Source organism: Parus major, chromosome 13 (genome assembly GCF_001522545.3).
Source record: "Parus major isolate Abel chromosome 13, Parus_major1.1, whole genome shotgun sequence".
NCBI lineage: Eukaryota > Metazoa > Chordata > Aves > Passeriformes > Paridae > Parus > Parus major.
Genome location: NC_031782.1, coordinates 1,160,363 through 1,177,564, shown reverse-complemented (window position 1 = coordinate 1,177,564; position 17,202 = coordinate 1,160,363). Strand labels below are relative to the sequence as shown.

At 48.5% G+C, this 17,202-nt stretch overlaps 3 protein-coding genes across 4 annotated transcripts; 2 read left to right on the top strand and 1 right to left on the bottom strand.

The window, feature by feature from the left end:
• The first annotated feature begins 862 nt into the window (after window positions 1-862).
• Window positions 863-2,863, top strand: FABP6 (fatty acid binding protein 6). The gene is made up of 4 exons (XM_033517664.1): window positions 863-1,039; window positions 1,843-2,018; window positions 2,464-2,553; window positions 2,731-2,863. Exons 1-4 carry the CDS (start codon window positions 973-975, stop codon window positions 2,782-2,784), a joined length of 387 nt encoding a protein of 128 aa, XP_033373555.1. The 5' UTR covers window positions 863-972; the 3' UTR covers window positions 2,785-2,863.
• Window positions 2,864-3,229: 366 nt separating this feature from the next.
• On the bottom strand, window positions 3,230-16,735 carry C1QTNF2 (C1q and TNF related 2). Its single transcript, XM_015641730.2, has 5 exons — window positions 16,432-16,735; window positions 12,130-12,258; window positions 8,194-12,027; window positions 5,317-5,564; window positions 3,230-4,210 (listed from the first exon to the last, which is right to left on the bottom strand). Exons 4-5 carry the CDS (start codon window positions 5,555-5,557, stop codon window positions 3,597-3,599), a joined length of 855 nt encoding a protein of 284 aa, XP_015497216.1. The 5' UTR covers window positions 5,558-5,564; window positions 8,194-12,027; window positions 12,130-12,258; window positions 16,432-16,735; the 3' UTR covers window positions 3,230-3,596.
• GDF9 (growth differentiation factor 9) lies at window positions 12,752-16,242 on the top strand. 2 transcript variants are annotated; one of them, XM_015641728.3, is made up of 2 exons: window positions 12,752-13,283; window positions 14,333-16,242. In XM_015641728.3, the coding sequence occupies exons 1-2, from the start codon at window positions 12,860-12,862 to the stop codon at window positions 15,259-15,261; spliced, it is 1,353 nt and encodes a 450-aa protein (XP_015497214.1). In that variant the 5' UTR covers window positions 12,752-12,859; the 3' UTR covers window positions 15,262-16,242. The 2 variants fall into 2 exon arrangements, with proteins under 2 accessions (XP_015497214.1, XP_015497215.1); XM_015641729.3 differs by having other exon boundaries at window positions 12,757-13,283; window positions 14,336-16,242.
• Window positions 16,736-17,202: the final 467 nt, after the last annotated feature.

Genomic DNA, 17,202 nt, shown 5'->3' with positions numbered 1-17,202 from the left:
AACCAGCAGAATCATGTCAAGGCATTATGGAATATCCTGGCCATGTCTGTGTGGAACTGTCAGCATTTTTGTATCTCATCTCAGCATTGACAGCTATCAATACAATCTGATCTTTATGGACAGGGAGTATAAAAGCTCAAGTACTGTTCATATAATCTGATTATCTCCTTCCATTTACACAGGACTGGGCTGCTTTCCTTATCCAGCTTGATCTCTCTCCCAAGGTCCCTGTGGTGTTACTCTACCAGTGAATTGTCCCTGCAAGTTTTATGTGGGCAGGAGAGTTTATGGCTGGAGTTCATGGACCTCCTTCCCAAGGCTGAGCAGATCCCTGTGGAGCACAGCAGTGAGGACAGAGGCCCCTGTGCCACCCCTGCCCTGCTCCCCTGCTAACGCTGCTCTGCTCTGCAGTGGGCTCCAGCTGGGAGGGAAGTTTCCTTGAGTTCAGCAATCTTGGCATTAAGCTGAAGGAGTTTTAACTAACAAACTAAGTGTCAAATATATTTTCAGGATAGCCAAGAGTCATTTTAAAGCCACTTTTAAATCAAAAGTGCAAAAGAACCCTGGTGGTGACACAAGTTTCCTCAGATCTTTCTCTTCAGAGCTGAGAACCAGTGCATGGTCCATTATAGTTTTATTTTCATTCCATCCTGAATGCAAAACCAGTGAAATCTTAAAAGTAAAAAGACATCATTTTGTTTAAATCTGCACTAAAGGGAAGCTGAGCCTTTGGCCTTGACTCCTGCTGATCTCCAGGTTATTGGCAAAGACAATTGCCTGATAACCTCGGATCTCACACAGGTCGATGGCATCGCTGTGACTCACGGGGGCCATAAAGCTCCATTTCCAAGGGGTGTGGGCCAGGTGGGCTGAGAGCTTGGGCTGGATTTAAAGGCAGAGCTGAGCCCAGCTGATCCATTCTGCTCTGATCCAGCTGCTGTTCTGCTTCCCCAGGCTCATCCCAAGGGAACAATGGCATTCACTGGCAAATACGAGTTCGAGGGCGACGAGAACTACGATGCCTTTGTGCAGAAGATTGGTGAGTCTGGCTGGGGTCAGGAACGGGGCATGGATTGGATAAAAATACTTGGAAAAGGCTGGGAGAGCTGGGATGGTTCAGGCTGGAGAGGAGAAACTTTGGGGTGACCCAACTCTGGCCTCACAGAAGGGGCTGCAGGAAAGGTGGAGGGAGACTTCACAAGGAATGGAGTGACAGGACAAGGGGGAATGGATCCAAACTTGCAGGGTGTAGGGTTAGATGGGATATTAGGAAGAAATTCTTCCCTGTGAGAGTGGGCAGGCCCTGGCACAGGTGCCCAGAGCAGCTGGGGCTGCCCCTGGATCCCTGGCAGTGCCCAAGGCCAGGCTGGACAGGGTTTGGAGCAGCCTGGGATAGAGGCTTGGGGTTGGATGATCTTTAAGGTCCCTTCCAACCCAAACTGTCCAAAGATTCCACGATTCCATGTGCATCTAGTTAAAGAGCAGGAGCAAATATAAAAATAGGTATGTGCAGCTAAATAGCACAAGGCCAAGGTCCCACACATGAAATTCCAAGCATTGCATGTGTAGGTTAAGGAGAAGGGAATGTCTGATGTACTTTGTACATTTTTCCTGTGTATTCTTTCTTAGGAAAAAGAATGCAAGATTTATTTTACCAGATGCATTAATGTACCAATATCTTTCTTTACATCAGTAATTTCAACTCAGAGCTTTGATGTTGTAAAAAAGTTAAAAATAAGAAATGAACAACAAATCAGATGCTCTGAGAACAAACATACCGCTACCATCCTTCAGTTCAAATTCAGCTAAGGTTTGATAAACTCAGTTTTTTTATTGTTTAAGGTCTTCCCAGTGACAAGATTGAAATGGGAAGGAACTGCAAAATTGTGACTGAGGTGGTGCAGAATGGGAACGACTTCACCTGGACACAGCACTTCCCAGGAGGCCGCACCACCACCAACAGCTTCACCGTGGGCAAGGAGGCAGACATGGAGACCATGGGAGGGAAGAAGTTCAAGGTAAATTCAAGGGGCCCTTCAGCTCCCCAGCCTCAAGGGGATTTGGATTTAGGGTGAAAAGCAAACCTGTGCCAGGCCTAGTGAAGGAGTCCCTGCCCATGGCGGGGGGTGGAACATGAAGGGCTCTGAGGCCCTTTCCAACCCAGACCATCCTGGGATCCCCTGATTCCATCATCACTCATTCCTGAGCTGCCTGCCAGGACTGTTTTCAGAGCTGTTAATGAGTGATGTGGAGATCTGGAACCTGCAGGAACTGGAAGATGAACAAGTGTCTGTTTAAATTGTGAACATTCAAGAACTAAAGCCCACTGATTTTAGCTCCGTGCATGAGGCCACCTGTGCAAAACACAACCTCTGTCTCATAAACTTCCAGCATCAGGTGTGCAGATGTTTACAGAATCTGGTAACAGAAACCCCAGCAACATGAACCCTTTCTCTCTTACAGGCAACTGTCAAAATAGAAAATGGGAAACTTGTAGCTGAGTTCCCCAACTACTGCCACACTGCAGAGATCTGTGGAGGGAAGCTGGTAGAGGTGAGTGCTCAAAGATCCCATGTAGTTCATAAAAACCAAAGACAATCCTCAAAATTTGAAGTTCAAAATAAAAAATCTGAAGGACATTCTGTGAGCCATCCCCAGGGCTGTTCCCCTGGGACTCTGGAGCTCTGATTACACTGTTCAACCCAAGTTTTGGTTTGTTCTTTCTTCCAGATTTCTACTTCTTCTGGTGTAGTCTACAAAAGGACCAGCAAAAAGATTGCCTAAGGCAGCAAGGCCAGTCTCTTCCAGTGCACTGAAAGCCAACAATAAAATCAATAAAATAAAATTCTGTCTTTGTCTCTTTCTTGGTGTTACAAACATCCTCACATTAATGCTTACCCCATTCCTAAATATCTCGCAGGGGTGGAACAGGATGAGATTTAAGGTCCCTCCCAACTCAAACCCTTCTGATTCTCTGCTCTGAAGGACACCAGAGGTGCTCAGAGCACCACTTTGTGCCCTGAGAGGAGTCCTGAACCTTCAAAACAAGACCTCTTAATCACTTCCTGTGCAGACCAGATGCCTTTGCTGTTAGAACTGCCTTGATGGGGCTGGGAGGGACTTTTACAACTCCAGCTGACAAATTCCTGACTCTGAGCTGGCTGGCAAAGCATAATTCCGTTACAAGGATTGTGCTGGGGTGTAGGGGAGGAGGCCCAGTGACACAATCTCCAGCATCAATGGCATTTCCCTGTTCAGCTTCAGGAAAATGTTGGTTTCCATGCTTTATTATAACAATGCGATAACCAAAGCATTCTGCACCGGTATTTGAGTTACATGTCCATGGCATGTTGGAATAATCATGGAATATATAAGGGTGGCTTTGGGATGGAGACATTCATGAGGCTGCTGAAAGCCTGGTACCCTGTGGGTTTGAAGGCATCAAGGAAAAGTCTGAATAGTTCATACAGGCTGCAATCAACTGATAATCCCATAGGCAAATGTGGAATCATCTGATAATCCCAGACATGTCCCATGTAAGGCCACACTTTGCTGGATTGAGACCCATTTCCCATTTTTTCTCATAGTTTCTCATCCTATACTTCGTTGAGATAATCTTGGTCAGGATAAATCAAGAATCCAGTAAATAAGCTGTCTGTCCAGTAAGGATCATAAAAGAGCCCATTTTGCTCTGAGTAAAAGATTTGCAGCCACACCTCATCCTCCTCCTTCAGCGCCAGGACAGTGGATCCAGAGGCCACGTCGTGGTTCCCGGTGTTGGCATCAAAAGTCTTGATCCGGTACTGGCCGTTGTGGACCAGGCCAATGGCCAAGTGCTTGTTGGCCAAAGTGATGTCGTAGGTGAAGTAGTAAATCCCTGGGATGCTGCAGATGAACTTCCCGCTGGAAGCGTTGTAATGTCCCCCCTCGTTCATCAGGATCCTGTCAAACTTGATGGGCAGCCTCTCCCGGGGGTAGCTCTTGGACACGGCCACGGAGAAGGCAGATTTGGCCTTGCTGGCGCTGCAGCTGCAGGGTCCTGGCAGCCCAGGGTCACCCCTGCTCCCTTTGGGCCCTTTCTTCCCCGGGGCCCCGTTTTTCCCGGGGTTACCCTTTAAACCCTTGGGCCCCCGGGGCCCTGCCTTGCCAATGGCTCCTGCTTTCCCCTTCGGGCCTGGCTTGCCGGGGTTTCCTGTTCTGCCCTGGGGACCTGGAAGACAAATTATCTCAATTTTTCTTATCACTTTTGAGGGAAAGAGTTGATACAGCGAGAGGAAGGGGGATAGAGCAGTGCAGCAGAGATTTCATTTAGCAGGAAGACATTGCTGGTGTGAGAATCCCAATGAAATCCCAGCAGGGGCTGGACATCTGTCTGGGACAACTCCCCAGCCAGGGTAGGCAGGGAGTTGGTGTGGTAACAGTAGAACTCTGTCCTTTTCAAGGACAAAAATTCTGATTCCATTATCTGGCTCACTTGAGAGAAAGGAGGAATTAAAGAACAAGCTTTAAATGTTTGGGTTTTACAGACTGGGGCAGGTTTGTGAAGCTTTCAGAGCCTCACTTTGAGCAGGTGAATTTTTTAATCTCATGGCTTTTGGTTGGGTTTTTTTTTTGTTGTTTTTTTACCATGAAACGGTTTTAAAACAAGGTAAAAGTAAATCTAGAGGTGGTAAAAAGCCCAGCTCAGCCCAGCTGGGGGATGAACCAGCAAACACCGGGGGCAGGAGCTGCCTTGAGATGGGAAGGGAGTTGGGCTGGCAGCGATTCTGGCTCGGTGGTATCTGATATGAACAATATCAGAGGATTTATGCAGTGTCTCTTGACCTGCTGTAGCAAGAGCAGATTGAAAGTCAGCTGTGGCTGGAAATGTGCTCTGCAGACTGCCGGTGTGGGGAGGGTTCGCTGGCGTTGCTGAGGCAGGAGTGCTCTCTAGCGAGGCAGGGGGAAAGCGCTGCTCCTCCCGGCCCCGCCAGGATCCCGAGCCCCGCCTCGCCTCCGTTTGCTCCGGGTTGTGGCCAGCGCTGTCCCGTTACACTGCTCCGGGACTGCAGCCGAGCCTGCCCTTTCTCACGGGGCTCCGCTTGACCAGCTCCTCGTCTCCTCTGGAGAGCCCTGATCAGCGCAGGGCGAACCTGACTATCACAAAATGAAGTCAACAGAGACTGCGGGCAGCTCTCAGGACGCGATGTGCGAGTGGAACCCCTTGGAGAGGGACACCGGGGATTCCCGGAGGAGTTTCCCATCAGGTGTAGCTGTGAAGGGGCTGTCGCACCACAGCTTCCACCTTTCCACTCCTCTGCTGAGCACCTCTCTTACCTTCGTCGCCGTGCTCGCCCTTGTCCCCGTCCTGGCCGTCCTTGCCATCCTTGCCTGGGAAGCCCATCCTGCCCACGGTGCCGGGAGCCCCGGGCAGGCCGGGGGGCCCGGGGGGTCCGGGGGGCCCGGGCAGGCTGCAGGCCAGCTGGGCACCCTCCTGCAGCTCCCGCTTGGCAAAGCCGCCCAGGATGTGGTTTGCCACACAGGGCACGGTCCAGAGGAGCAGCACGGCAGAGATCATGGTGCACCTGTGGGGAGGAGATGGGATTTGGGAGCTGTGTGGGCACCACTGGCATGGGCTGGTGCAGAAACTTGCAGGAAAATGGGAGATTATTTGGCTTGTCTTGGCAGGGCGGGGGAGCTGTTTGCTTCGGTGTGATGTGATTCCAAGGACTTGGCTCACAGAGTTTTCTAGGTCAGACCAATATTTTTATCAAACTAACTCCTTTCCAGGTCTGTATCTGTGGCCATCCCTCATTTTGTTTTACTCTCTGAGTCTCTTTTCCCCCAAAACACCGGGAGCAATGGCAGAGGAGGGCAGAAAAGAGCTGCTTGGGACCAGGGGAGTGGAAGAAGGAGAAGGGGTTTGGTGTGAACATCCCCAGCATGACCTGCCCGTGGTTGGGTCACTGAGGTTTCCTCAAAGCACAAAGCCCATCGGGTGATGCAGGGCAGGGCTCAGAAGGGAGGCTGGGCAGGCTTTGGGCCAGGCCTTAGTGCCTTTTGCTTGTCCCAGCTGAGCCTCATCCCCTTCCCCACTGCAGCTCATCTTTAGCAGCTCCCCAGTAGTGTTATGTGGAAATAAGATGCTTAAAGCACTGGCTAAATTCCATGTTAGCCTTAGCTCTCATCCTGCTCTCAGATCCTGAGGGGTGGAAATGCATATTTAGATGCTCCAAATCCAGCCAGCTGATCCTACATATTTATGCACAGTGGGAGCCCCCAGTTCTGTGATATTATAATTAAGAACAAGCAGAGAGGACAGGGAAATGCAAACCAGATCCAGGGCTGGATTTGGCTGCTAAGCCCTTTGGTTCTCCACCTCTGATTTGCTGCTGCTGAAAGGCGTTGGTTTAATGGACTTGTGAGATGGAAAACATCACATAGTGTTCATGTGGAAAGCTGAATGAAGGCTTCTGAGCTCATGGAAATGGAAACAAAATGCCTGTGGAGCAGGAGATCACAAGAAAAGCTGCATCCCTGCTTCCCAGGAACCCCTCCAATGGGGCAGAGAAGTGAGAGGCGTCTGGAGGTAGATGACAGGCACAAGCTGTGGCAGGGGAAAACTGTGGTTGTGGAGCATAACCTGGAGAAAAGCTGGGAATGCCTCGTGTGGAGAAGAAATGTGCAAGAAGGAGCAGAGGGTGGAAGGGAAGTTCCTCCTCTCAAAGTTTCTTACCATAATTCTGTTACCTTGAGACAACCCAGCTCATTGACCTGATGCGATAAAAAGTGGCAAACAAAATCTCCTGAGGTTGGGAGGTCTGGAACCAGTACTTGGATAAACAGGGACTGGCATGACTCCAGAGCTGGTGCTAATTAACTGCTCCACAAGAAAGCTTCATGCCATATCCCAGTGACATGTGTGGGATGCAAAGCACCACCACATCCACAAGAGCATCTATAAATAACCTCTTCAAGAAATCTTCTTGAAAGAGAACAAGTCTCATGCTGTTCCACCTTAAAAGGAAAATTGTTCCTCGATGTAGAAGGCCTGACGAGCTCAAAAAAGCAAATTGGAAGCAGATCAGCATCTCCCCTCTCCGTGGTGTGGGCAGCCAGCCCGGCACAGGAGGCTGTGCAGCAGCAGGGCTGATTTTCCAATGACATTTTAACCAATGGCTTTGTCACCAGGGTTAGGGACCTTTGGGCCATGACCAATGCCTGTTGTGCATTAAAGAAGTGTTTCTGTAAGAAAAGATCCTGCCTGGAAGAGTCAGGATCAGCTGTACTTTCTCCTGCTTCCAGGGCAGCTGGGCTGAAATCCCAGAGGAAAATCCCTGAGGGTTGCCAGATGCAGGGTTTGGTGGCATGTGCAGGTTGGATGGTGATTTTTTTGGCCAGTGAAGCCACCCTGTGCCATGTGGTGGTGGGAATAGGAACAGGGGGAATTGATGCTTGGAGGGAGGCAGGAGCAGGATGAGGGGACCCAGCAGTGAGAGAACACCATGACTTTCTTTTCTATTTCCTTTAAATTTTTGAGGCTTTCTCAAACAAAACATCCATCTTTCTGCCTCACAATTTCCTAGTGTACCTCAAGGTGTCTTAATTAATCTTCAAGATAATCATTATCCCCATGAGTCTAATTCTGAGCTCTGGAGGCTGCCCTGCAGTGTCCCTGGCTGGGAGCAGAAGGAGCCCTTGGGTGCAAGGCTGATTTAGGTAAAATCAGGTGATAGAACACCTGAAATGGGTAGGTTTAGCTGATAGGAGGAGCCAGGGAAGTCCTTACACCAACAGGGGTTTGATTTGTTCCCTGCTGCTGCACAAAGCAAGGCAAAGGAGGGAAGGCAGAGGATGCACCTTCTGTCCTGAACCTGCAGTGCTCTCTTGGCTTCAGGCACCGGGAATTCCTGTGCCAAACTTTCCCTAGTCTGGAGCAGAAACACCAGGAATTCCTGTGCCAAACCTTCCCTAGCCCCGAGCTCAAACCCTCTCGCAGCTGCCCAGCGCAGGGACGGGCTGAGGGAGGTGGGAGCTCCCAGCAAAGCTGAGGAATGTTTCTCTCATGGTGTTATTTCTTTAACTGGCAACTGTTGCCTTTACGGATTCCTGTGCAGGCTTTGGAAACCTGAGTGCTCCAGCGACTCAGACCTTATTTGGGAAGTTAAGGTTAAGAGGAGGGAGAGGAAAGAAAAGGAAAGTGGGTCTACTCACCAGCCTGATTTCCTCCTCAGTGAGATCCTGACAGGAGCTGGCAGCCCCCAGGGCTTCAGGCAGATGTTTTGCTGCAGATCCCACAGCGATCCCCACCCCTGCCACAGCAGGTCCTGGGAGGACTGTGCAGAATTGACTTTGGTCCTTTTTATTCCTGTTTTACTTCTTCTTGTGCGTAGTTTGAGCTCCCTGCAGCAGCTCCACTTTGGCTCCACATTGCCAAAGGCATATTTTTATTATTGTGTAATGGATCTGTGCCTCTTCCTCGGTCACGTGGCACGGGAACAGATTTTTACACACATGTGGCTGGAAAGCTCTTGATGCCTGGGGAGTTTTTCCCTTTCTCCCTCTCCCTTGCAGTCCTGGAGGAAAGGCTCAGGGGCTGCCTGGATCATTTCTGACTGATGCTGCCCCTCTCTGCTGTAGTCACTGCCCACACAAATAGGGAATGGGTAACGCTGATCCAGCTGGGGAACAATTTTGACACTTTATCAGAGCATTAAAGGGAAGAAAATATTGTCTTAGGGGTGGAAACTCACTTGACTCACTCCAGGCTTGAATTTAAGGACAAAGTCATAAAGCAGCAGCTCTGCAAATACAAATTTGTACCTCAGCACTTCTTCAGGCTGATGTGCACTACAACATACAACTTTGTCATAGGGATAGCAGGGCAGGAATGCTTCTGTCTTGGGAAAGCTTGGAAAGTCTTGTTTGAAGTTTGGAAAGTAGTTACAACCCCCCAACAATTGTTCCAGGTAAGGCAGGAACTGCAGGAGCAGCAGCTGAGGCTGGAACAGGATGCTCTGGGATGCTGCAGGGTTGGGATTGACCAGCTCAGCTTTGGTTGTGGGTTCCTGCTCTGGTCTCACCAGGATCCTGCACGGGATGTGGGACAGGCATGTGCCTGGTAGCAGGGCTCCAAACCCTGCCCTGCAGCCAGTAAATCCTTCCTGCTCAGTGCAGAACGTCAGCTGATCGGGAGAATGCTGGAATTGTCATTCCTTTCTCTGCCCAAATTCATCCCTCTCAGAGCTGCTGTGGTTTATTTTTAAGCTTTCCCCTGTACTTGCTTTTGGCACTTGGTGGGAACAGATCTAACATAAAAATGAAGTCTGTACACAGTTGGCTTTGTGAGCTGGGGCCAGTTTAGATGCTCCTGGGAGGATTTGGAACGTTTGGCTGAGGAAGCACAGGGCTGTTTTCGTGCTGTGCTGACAGTCCCACAGAGCTCCTGCAGAGCCAGCATCCCAGCCCCCGACACTGAACAACCTCCAGGAGAACACCCCCCCTTCCCAGCTTTGCATTTCCCTGGGAAAACGGCTGTTCTAGACAAGCTGGCTCACCTCTGGCACTGGGGTGAGCACAGCTGGGACAGACACTGCTCCAAGGGCTGCTCTGGATATTGGTCAGATAGAAATTCTCACTTCTCACCCGTTTCCATAAGGTTTGTGAGAACCCAGCTCTCCTGCTGGGCCCCTCTGCCTGGGTGTGAGCCAAAAGGCTCCAGGCACTGCAAGTGAAACAGGAAAGCAGGTGAAAGCTTCCCGTGGGCTTTGCTGCAGTGCCAGTCGGATGGACCTGGGAAGCCACAGCGGTTTCCTCAGACACTGATGGTGTGGAAAAGGAAAAGCTCACTCCTCTGCTGATCCTGCTCCTAAGCCCATGGCATCTGTGCTTTGGGGTGGGTGTGACATGGGCCAGGGATGAGAGGACAATTGGACACACAGCAATCTTGTCAGGCAGCTCCAGGTAGGAGCAGGGAATTCACAGTTTGGGGTGCTTTTGTGCCCAGGTCTGCAGCATGGAGAAGGCAATGAGAGCCTGACCTAGTTCAGCAGCGTGGAGAGAAACTGCTGGGAAGCTCCTGCCAGGCAGATGGAAAATCTGTCTGTGCTGCATGGCCAGGCCAGGCTCCACCAGGGTCCCAGACAGCTCTACTGAAATCACTTGGCAGCACAATCGGTTAAATAAACAAACTGCACAGACTCAGAGCAGCCTGGGACTCTGTGCTCAGTGCTTTTTGTGTCAGTGAGACACTGCAAGGGATGTTACAGCAGATCTTGCCCTCTCTGTGCTGTGACTTCTGTGTCAGGGTGTCCCCAGGGTCCCAGGGAAGGGGGGTGGCTCAGGGACAGGTGTGGGCTGGGGGTGCAGTCCCTGCTCGATGCTGTGCCTGCAGTGGGGGTGCAACAACTCAAACAATGTCCTGCTTGTAAAGCTGTCAGTGTGGAGAAAAAGTTCACTGCTGCTTTTGGGGTGAATAATGCTAAAACCAGCCTGACACATGGATCCCAAAGTTCAGCATCCTGAGAGTGAGATGAAAACGTGGCAGATGATAAAGTGCCTGATAAAGGAACAAACAAGTGACGCTGTTGACACCTTCCCCAAAGCTGCTGAGCTGGCACAGCTGGCCCTGACACATCTGACTGACAGCCCAGGCCCACTTTTGAACAGAGGGTTTTCCAACACATCCCTCTTGGAGAGTGTGTGGAGATTCCTTCCTGGACTGGGGACACCCCTCAAGGCCAGAGATTTGCCCAGTCCTTGGTCTGGATGAGTAACACCATTCTCTAGTTAATATTTTTTTTCTCCCTTTAGTGTAATTGCCTCAATATAACTGCTTTAATAGAAATGTTTCAATTTTGCTTCAAAAATAGTGCACTGACTATACTAGCAGTTCTGTCTGCCCATACTAGGTAGCAAATAATTCTGTTTAAGGCCGTTTTTTTGTCTTATCATTAGCATGATAAATCATTGATTTCTATATAAATATATCTGGTTTACCATTCTTAACCCTGCAGGACAAAGTCACCTAAAAGTTCAATCACCCTTTGCTGTTGCTGTGCACATGCTGTGGGGGAGAAGTGAGAGTGCCTAAATGTGGGTGACCATCAGTTCCCAGCCCAGGACAGGGCTGTGTCCCAGTCTGGAAGGATTTCCCCTTTTTTACCTTCTGAACACTCACTGGTTTGATTGTTAGGTACTGACCTTGCAGCCACGACTTTGTAACCAAATAAAATGATTCAGCAAATGCCAGAAGAGCTGAAATTCACCCTGAGGCTGGAGACAGCCTAAAACACAGCAATAACAATGGGAGTGTGCCTCACCAAAGATGAGTGTCAGTGCTTTGGGGTTTTGGGGAAGATACTAATGGGAAGGAAGAAGCAATTTTTCCACCCAACAGGCCTCCAGTCTTACTGTGGGTTGGTGATTTGAGTAATTTTTATTGCCCTGCATAAAAGCAGTTTGAAAGTCTGTAAGCAGCCTACAGAGAGTGATTGTCCCTCTCCAAAAGCCCCCATAAAAATGAGTCAAAACCCTGTTTAAACTTAAAGGATGCCCTTGAGACCACTAGCTCTGCTTAGGAGATGCAGCCCTGACCCATTAAGATAAAAATAAATAGAGCTTATTTTGGGAAGACGGAAGTGGGAACCAGCCCAATCACCAGTGAGCCACTGCCAGCACAGAGCAGATGCTGTGTAAAGCTTGGGGTTGTTGCTTTTTGTTCCATATACCTTCTATTAATAATTCAAAATAAATTTGGTAAATTCTATAATTCAAAGTAAATTCAGCAACCTTTTTGACTTGCCACAATTGGCCCTTGCCTTCATACTTAGTAACATTTGGTTACCAAGACAAGAAGGGATTTCTGAAAATGCCTTGTATTTCCCAATTACAAAAAACCTCCAGTCCCCCTGCTCTGGAGTCTGCAGCACCAGACTTGCACCTTCACCACATCCAATAATAATGTAAAATAAACAAGACATCAGCAAAATGAGAAACAATTTCTCTACTCCTACCTTAAAGCCACAACTGCACCCCATGGTGAAGATCCTGCAAGAAGGACCAGAAGTGTTATTTTATTTAGGAGCAATGAAAAAATTTCTAAAAAAAATAACTCACAGCTGGTGTACAGCAGGTGACCTCAAATCTCACCTCAGCAGCAAACAGGGCAGATAACACCAGCAGGCTCTCCATTTTTCACAATTTTTGATTCTTCAGGGCTTTCTTTACTCTCCAGCTCTTAAACAAGAGCTTGTCAGACAGGAAAATACACCAGGGAAGCTGAAAGAGATAGTAACAAGCTCGGCAAACTCAGCTTTCCACTACAGCACACCAAGGCAAGAGGAAGAACATCTGACATAACCCCTAAATTAAGCTACCTATAAGATACTCTCAAAGCAGCCTCAAACCTTCTTCCTTAACAAAACCCACAGCTCTATACCCAGTGAGGAGCTGTGTTGTTCAGCTCAGAGCTGGTGAAAACAACTACACCAGCACATGGAGAAAGACCAAAAGCTAAGAGCAATAATATTTAGCTTTATGTATTCCTGCAAGTAAGCCAGGATTAATTAGACCAGGCAACACGAACGCCTCCCCAGCTCCCTCTGCGGGCTGGCACTCGCTCCAGCCTGTAATTTCCCATGTGAAAAAGGTTAATTCAGAATTAGTATCTCTTTATAATAAGCTTTCAGGGCCAAGGCTTAGCGCAACTGCAATGAACCTGTGGTTTCAGGGGCCAGCTGCAGACCTTTCTTCCTAATCAGAAAGAAACCTCCTTCACATTCCACAGCTGCAACCTATATAAGGGATGGGGCTCAGGGACTCTCGTTTTTCCTTGAATACTTGATGGGAGGTGTTTTCCTCATCTGCAGCCCTCAGGAGCATGGGGAGCACTTGGAGGATTTGCGTTTGTTTGTACTGCTGCTTGTCCTGGCTCTCTGCGGGCACCCAGCGCTCCTCTCGCTCCAGGGGCCGGGGGGGCTCTGAGGATGCCCCTGGGTTTTTGGCAGCCCCCGAGGATGCTGCCAGGCAGCTGAGCGCGGTGCTGCAGCTGCCGCAGGCTGCGGGAGCAGCCCATGCCCTGCTGCCCCCGCTGCTCAGGATGCTGCGCGACCGCGGCCCCCGGGGCTGGCAGAGCGAGGAGCCGCGGCTGCAGCCGGACTCCAGGGCGCTGCGGTACATGAAGAGGCTGTACAGGATGTCTGCCACCAGGGACGGCATCCCCAAGGAGCAGCGGGGCCGCCTCTATAACACGGTGCGGCTCTTCACGCCGTGCTGGGAGTGCGAGCACCGCGGCCCGGGGAAAGGTAGGTGTGCAGGGCCGGGAAGGTTAAACCGGGTTTCTGTGTGTTCTGTGCCGGCAGCACGCGATAAAAATACCTCCTCTCTTTAGAGCTGTTGCTATTTTAGTTCTGGAGGCTGTTCCCCTAAACTGTGGGAGTTTTTCATAGCCTACTTCTCACTGAATGGCATTAGGCACAGACTTCACAGGCTGGGGAACACCACACAAATGCTATGTACAAGACACGTCGATGTTTCAGGCTGACTCATCTCCTCGTGAGTCAGAAAAAGCCACAAGCGGATCTAAGTGAAGGAAGAAAAGTGGAAAAAATGTTGAGGCACCACAGGCAGCACATTTCCTTCTACAGCCCACCTTGGTTTTGCTTTTTTCAAAAAACCACATCACTGGTATGAGACTTGTACCAAAGTGCCAGAACCCAGTGCCAGAGACTCCTCTCCTTGCCTGGTACATTCGCTAGAGAAGAATCACAACCAAAAGTTGAAGGGAAGAGTAGAATTACTCACAAGTCAGGCTCAGAAATGGGACAGTTAGGCACCCCATAACTTATGGTGCTTCCATGGCTTTCTTAATTGTGGGCTGATAACAACAACAGTACCTAGAAATTGTTGGCTGTTAATCCTGCTGAGGTGGCCTGAGTTCTCCTGACTCAGGTTTTTCACTAGAAAGACAGATAAACAGAAGCATTGCACTGCTGCACAGGAACAGCCCTTTGAGATGGAGTTCATGGTTTGTGTCATCTGGAGTGTTTAGTCCCTGTTACCCCACACCAGCACTGAAGAGACAACAGCTGGCTTCCTCCTGTGCCAGCTCTTTTAAAAAAATGAATCCTAATAACTGAGAAAATCTGGGATTTTCTTCTGTTTGTTTTAATTTCTTAATTTTTCACTCTCAGACCCCTGACCAAAGTAAAAATTTCACATAGTATATGTAAGGGAGGGCATCTAAATTGCTTTCTTCTGCTGAACAATTTTTACTTATCCACTACAACAGTATTTATGTCTAGGTTGAAAAATAAGACACGTTAACACTACAGGAATCTGTTTCCTTTCCCAGGAGATGTTCACTCGGTGGATTTACTCTTCAACTTGGATCGTGTTACTGCTCTGGAGCACTTACTCAAGTCTGTCTTGCTCTATTCCTTTGACACATCTGTTCCCATTTCCTCTTCCATTACCTGCATATGCCATTTATCCCTTAAGGAATATGATTTTTCCAGCCAAGTTTGTCCTGGCATTTCCCACTCTCTAGCTTTTAGCCTGCACTTTGACGTTAGGAAACGCAAATGGGTGGAGATGGATGTGACTTCTTTCCTCCAGCCCTTGATTGCTACGAACAAGAGCAACGTCCATATGGCTCTGAATTTCACTTGTCTGACGGGTGATCCACAACGGAGCACTGGACTGGAAAATGCTGTTAATGTGACACTGGTTCCCCCTTCCCTTCTGCTCTATCTGAACGACACCAGTGAGCAGGCTTATCACCGGGGGAGCTCGCTGGGGCACAGCAGGAAAAGCAGCAGCCTGCTTGCGGCTCCTCCGAAGGGTGACAGAGGACAAGGCAGTCCCAGGGGCAAAAGGGCCTCTCGCCAGCGAAGGAACAAGAACCCGGCCTCAGCTGCTTCTCCTCATAACCTGGGCGAGTACCTGAAGCAGTTTGCGTTCCCTCAGCACGAGTGTGAGCTGCACAACTTTCGCCTGAGCTTCAGCCAGCTGCACTGGGACCGCTGGATCATCGCCCCGCACAGGTACAGCCCGCAGTTCTGCCGGGGGGACTGTCCCCGCGCCCTGGGCCACCGCTACGGCTCCCCGGTGCACACCATGGTGCAGACCCTCATCTACGAGCGGCTGGACCCCTCGGTGCCGCGGCCCTCGTGCGTGCCGGCCGCCTACAGCCCGCTCAGCGTGCTCACCATCGAGCCCGACGGCTCCATCGCCTACAAGGAGTACGAGGACATGATCGCCACCAAGTGCACCTGCCGGTAGCGGGGACTGGGCTTCGCTCCGCCCTGGGGTTTATTTGCACTCTCAAATGCGGGTTTTAATTTTGCACTCTCAATATCTGTAGCTACGATCGACTGAGCAGCGTTGCTGTAGCTCCGGGAGCTGGGATTTAGCACGGAGTTAGCAGAAGGGGTTCACATCAGAGCACTGATTTTTGTACTCACTCAGCCTTTCTGGAATGTGCAGTTAAATGTAAATAGTGTCTTTTTATTGGGAGAATTTTGCATTTAAAATGGGGAAAAGGTTTCAACTACTAAATGTCTATTTTTAAGCTGCTTTATTACAGATTTAAAAAGAGAAATAAATGGCTATCACACATACCCTAACACACAGTGCCTGCTACTCTGCCTCTACAGAAACCTTGTGTGTGGCATCTCCAGCAATGACTAGGAAGAGAAGAAAGTCCTTAATCTCAGAATTAATTATTCAGTTTTTCATTCTTTCCCTACCACATCCCAGCTCTTCCAAGCAGGATGACAAAACCCTTCCTCACAGTTCTAGAAAGAGTTACCAGGTTGTTTTCTGCTTTTCTTCTGTTGCACTCTTTGGGCTTTCTGAGCTAAAAGAAGGGTAAGAATTTAAGGACTGCTGTGGGTAATTTGTGAACACTTAAGGCACTATTTTGGTAACAATTGGCATCAGGTGAAGCTCCCTTGATTCAGGAACAAGGAGCAGCTGTCCATGGGATGAGGGCAGAGGATTATCCACTGGAGCCACACTGCCACTGGTTTCTGAAGTAGGAAGAATTGTTTAAAAAACTGAATCCCCAAAACTGGCTTCTAAAAGCCTTAAATGTCTGGATGTAAATGCTGTTCAATGGGTTTAACATTTGGAAATGTGGGACCACAGTTTTGTTTCCTCTCACAATGAAACTGTAGGTAACTAGTGCCTCAACTCTAGATGATTTCACACTAAGTTTTTACTATAAGTGATTTATTATGATTTATCTTCTCCTAGACTTGGGGTTCATACACAAAACTTCTCAGCTTTAGTGGGGATTTTTCTTGTTTGTTTGTGTGTTTGTTAATTAAAGGCTGTGGAGCAGCACTATCTTGTAAAACTCGTTCAGAACATCCTTTAACATTGACTTGCTAATGGATTAATAAATAAATGCTGTAACTTTGTGCACTCAGCCACCCAACCAGCCCCTACCTTAGGTCCTGAGCAATTTCAGAGGCTGGGAATTCAGCCTGGCAGGTCAGGGACTGCTCCTGAGGGTTTGCTGTGTGGTGTCACTGAACCCACAGATGTCAGGGTGTCTGGAGAGCTCCTGGAGGTGCAACAGGCACAAATCTGCCCTAAAAGTGAGGATCCTGCTCCAGGTTTCAGTTTCTAACTGCTGAAATCAAAGTGGTTGACACCAAAAGCTCAAAACAGAATCCTGGTGTCTCATAAAACCATCCTGGTCCCAGCACTGGGTGAGTTTGGATTGTGTCACTCCTGCTTGTCCCTTCAAACTCTGAGAATTTGGCTTTGCTCACCTGCCAGAGAAGAAAGTACATGGAATTGTTTCCTGAGACAAATCCTTCTAATTATGGTGAAATGTCTAATGTAATCCAATAATCCTAATATATTCTAATATTCCATTAATGGGATAATATTTAATGTAGTCTAATATTTCCAATAATATATTAAACATGCATACTCTATTATAATAATTCTAATAATGTTGAATCTATCTAATACATTCTAATAATAATTCCAACAATGTTGAAGAGGTTTAACATATTCTAACAAATCTTATTGCATAAACAATATATTGTAATAGTTTAAATAATGGGAAATATGTCTAATATATCATAATGATCCAAATAAAGCTGAAAATGTTGAATGCAGTCTAATAATTCTATTATAATTTAAATAATGTTGAAAATGTCTAATGTTCTAACCCTTCTCATCTATTCTAATAATTCCAGTAATGCT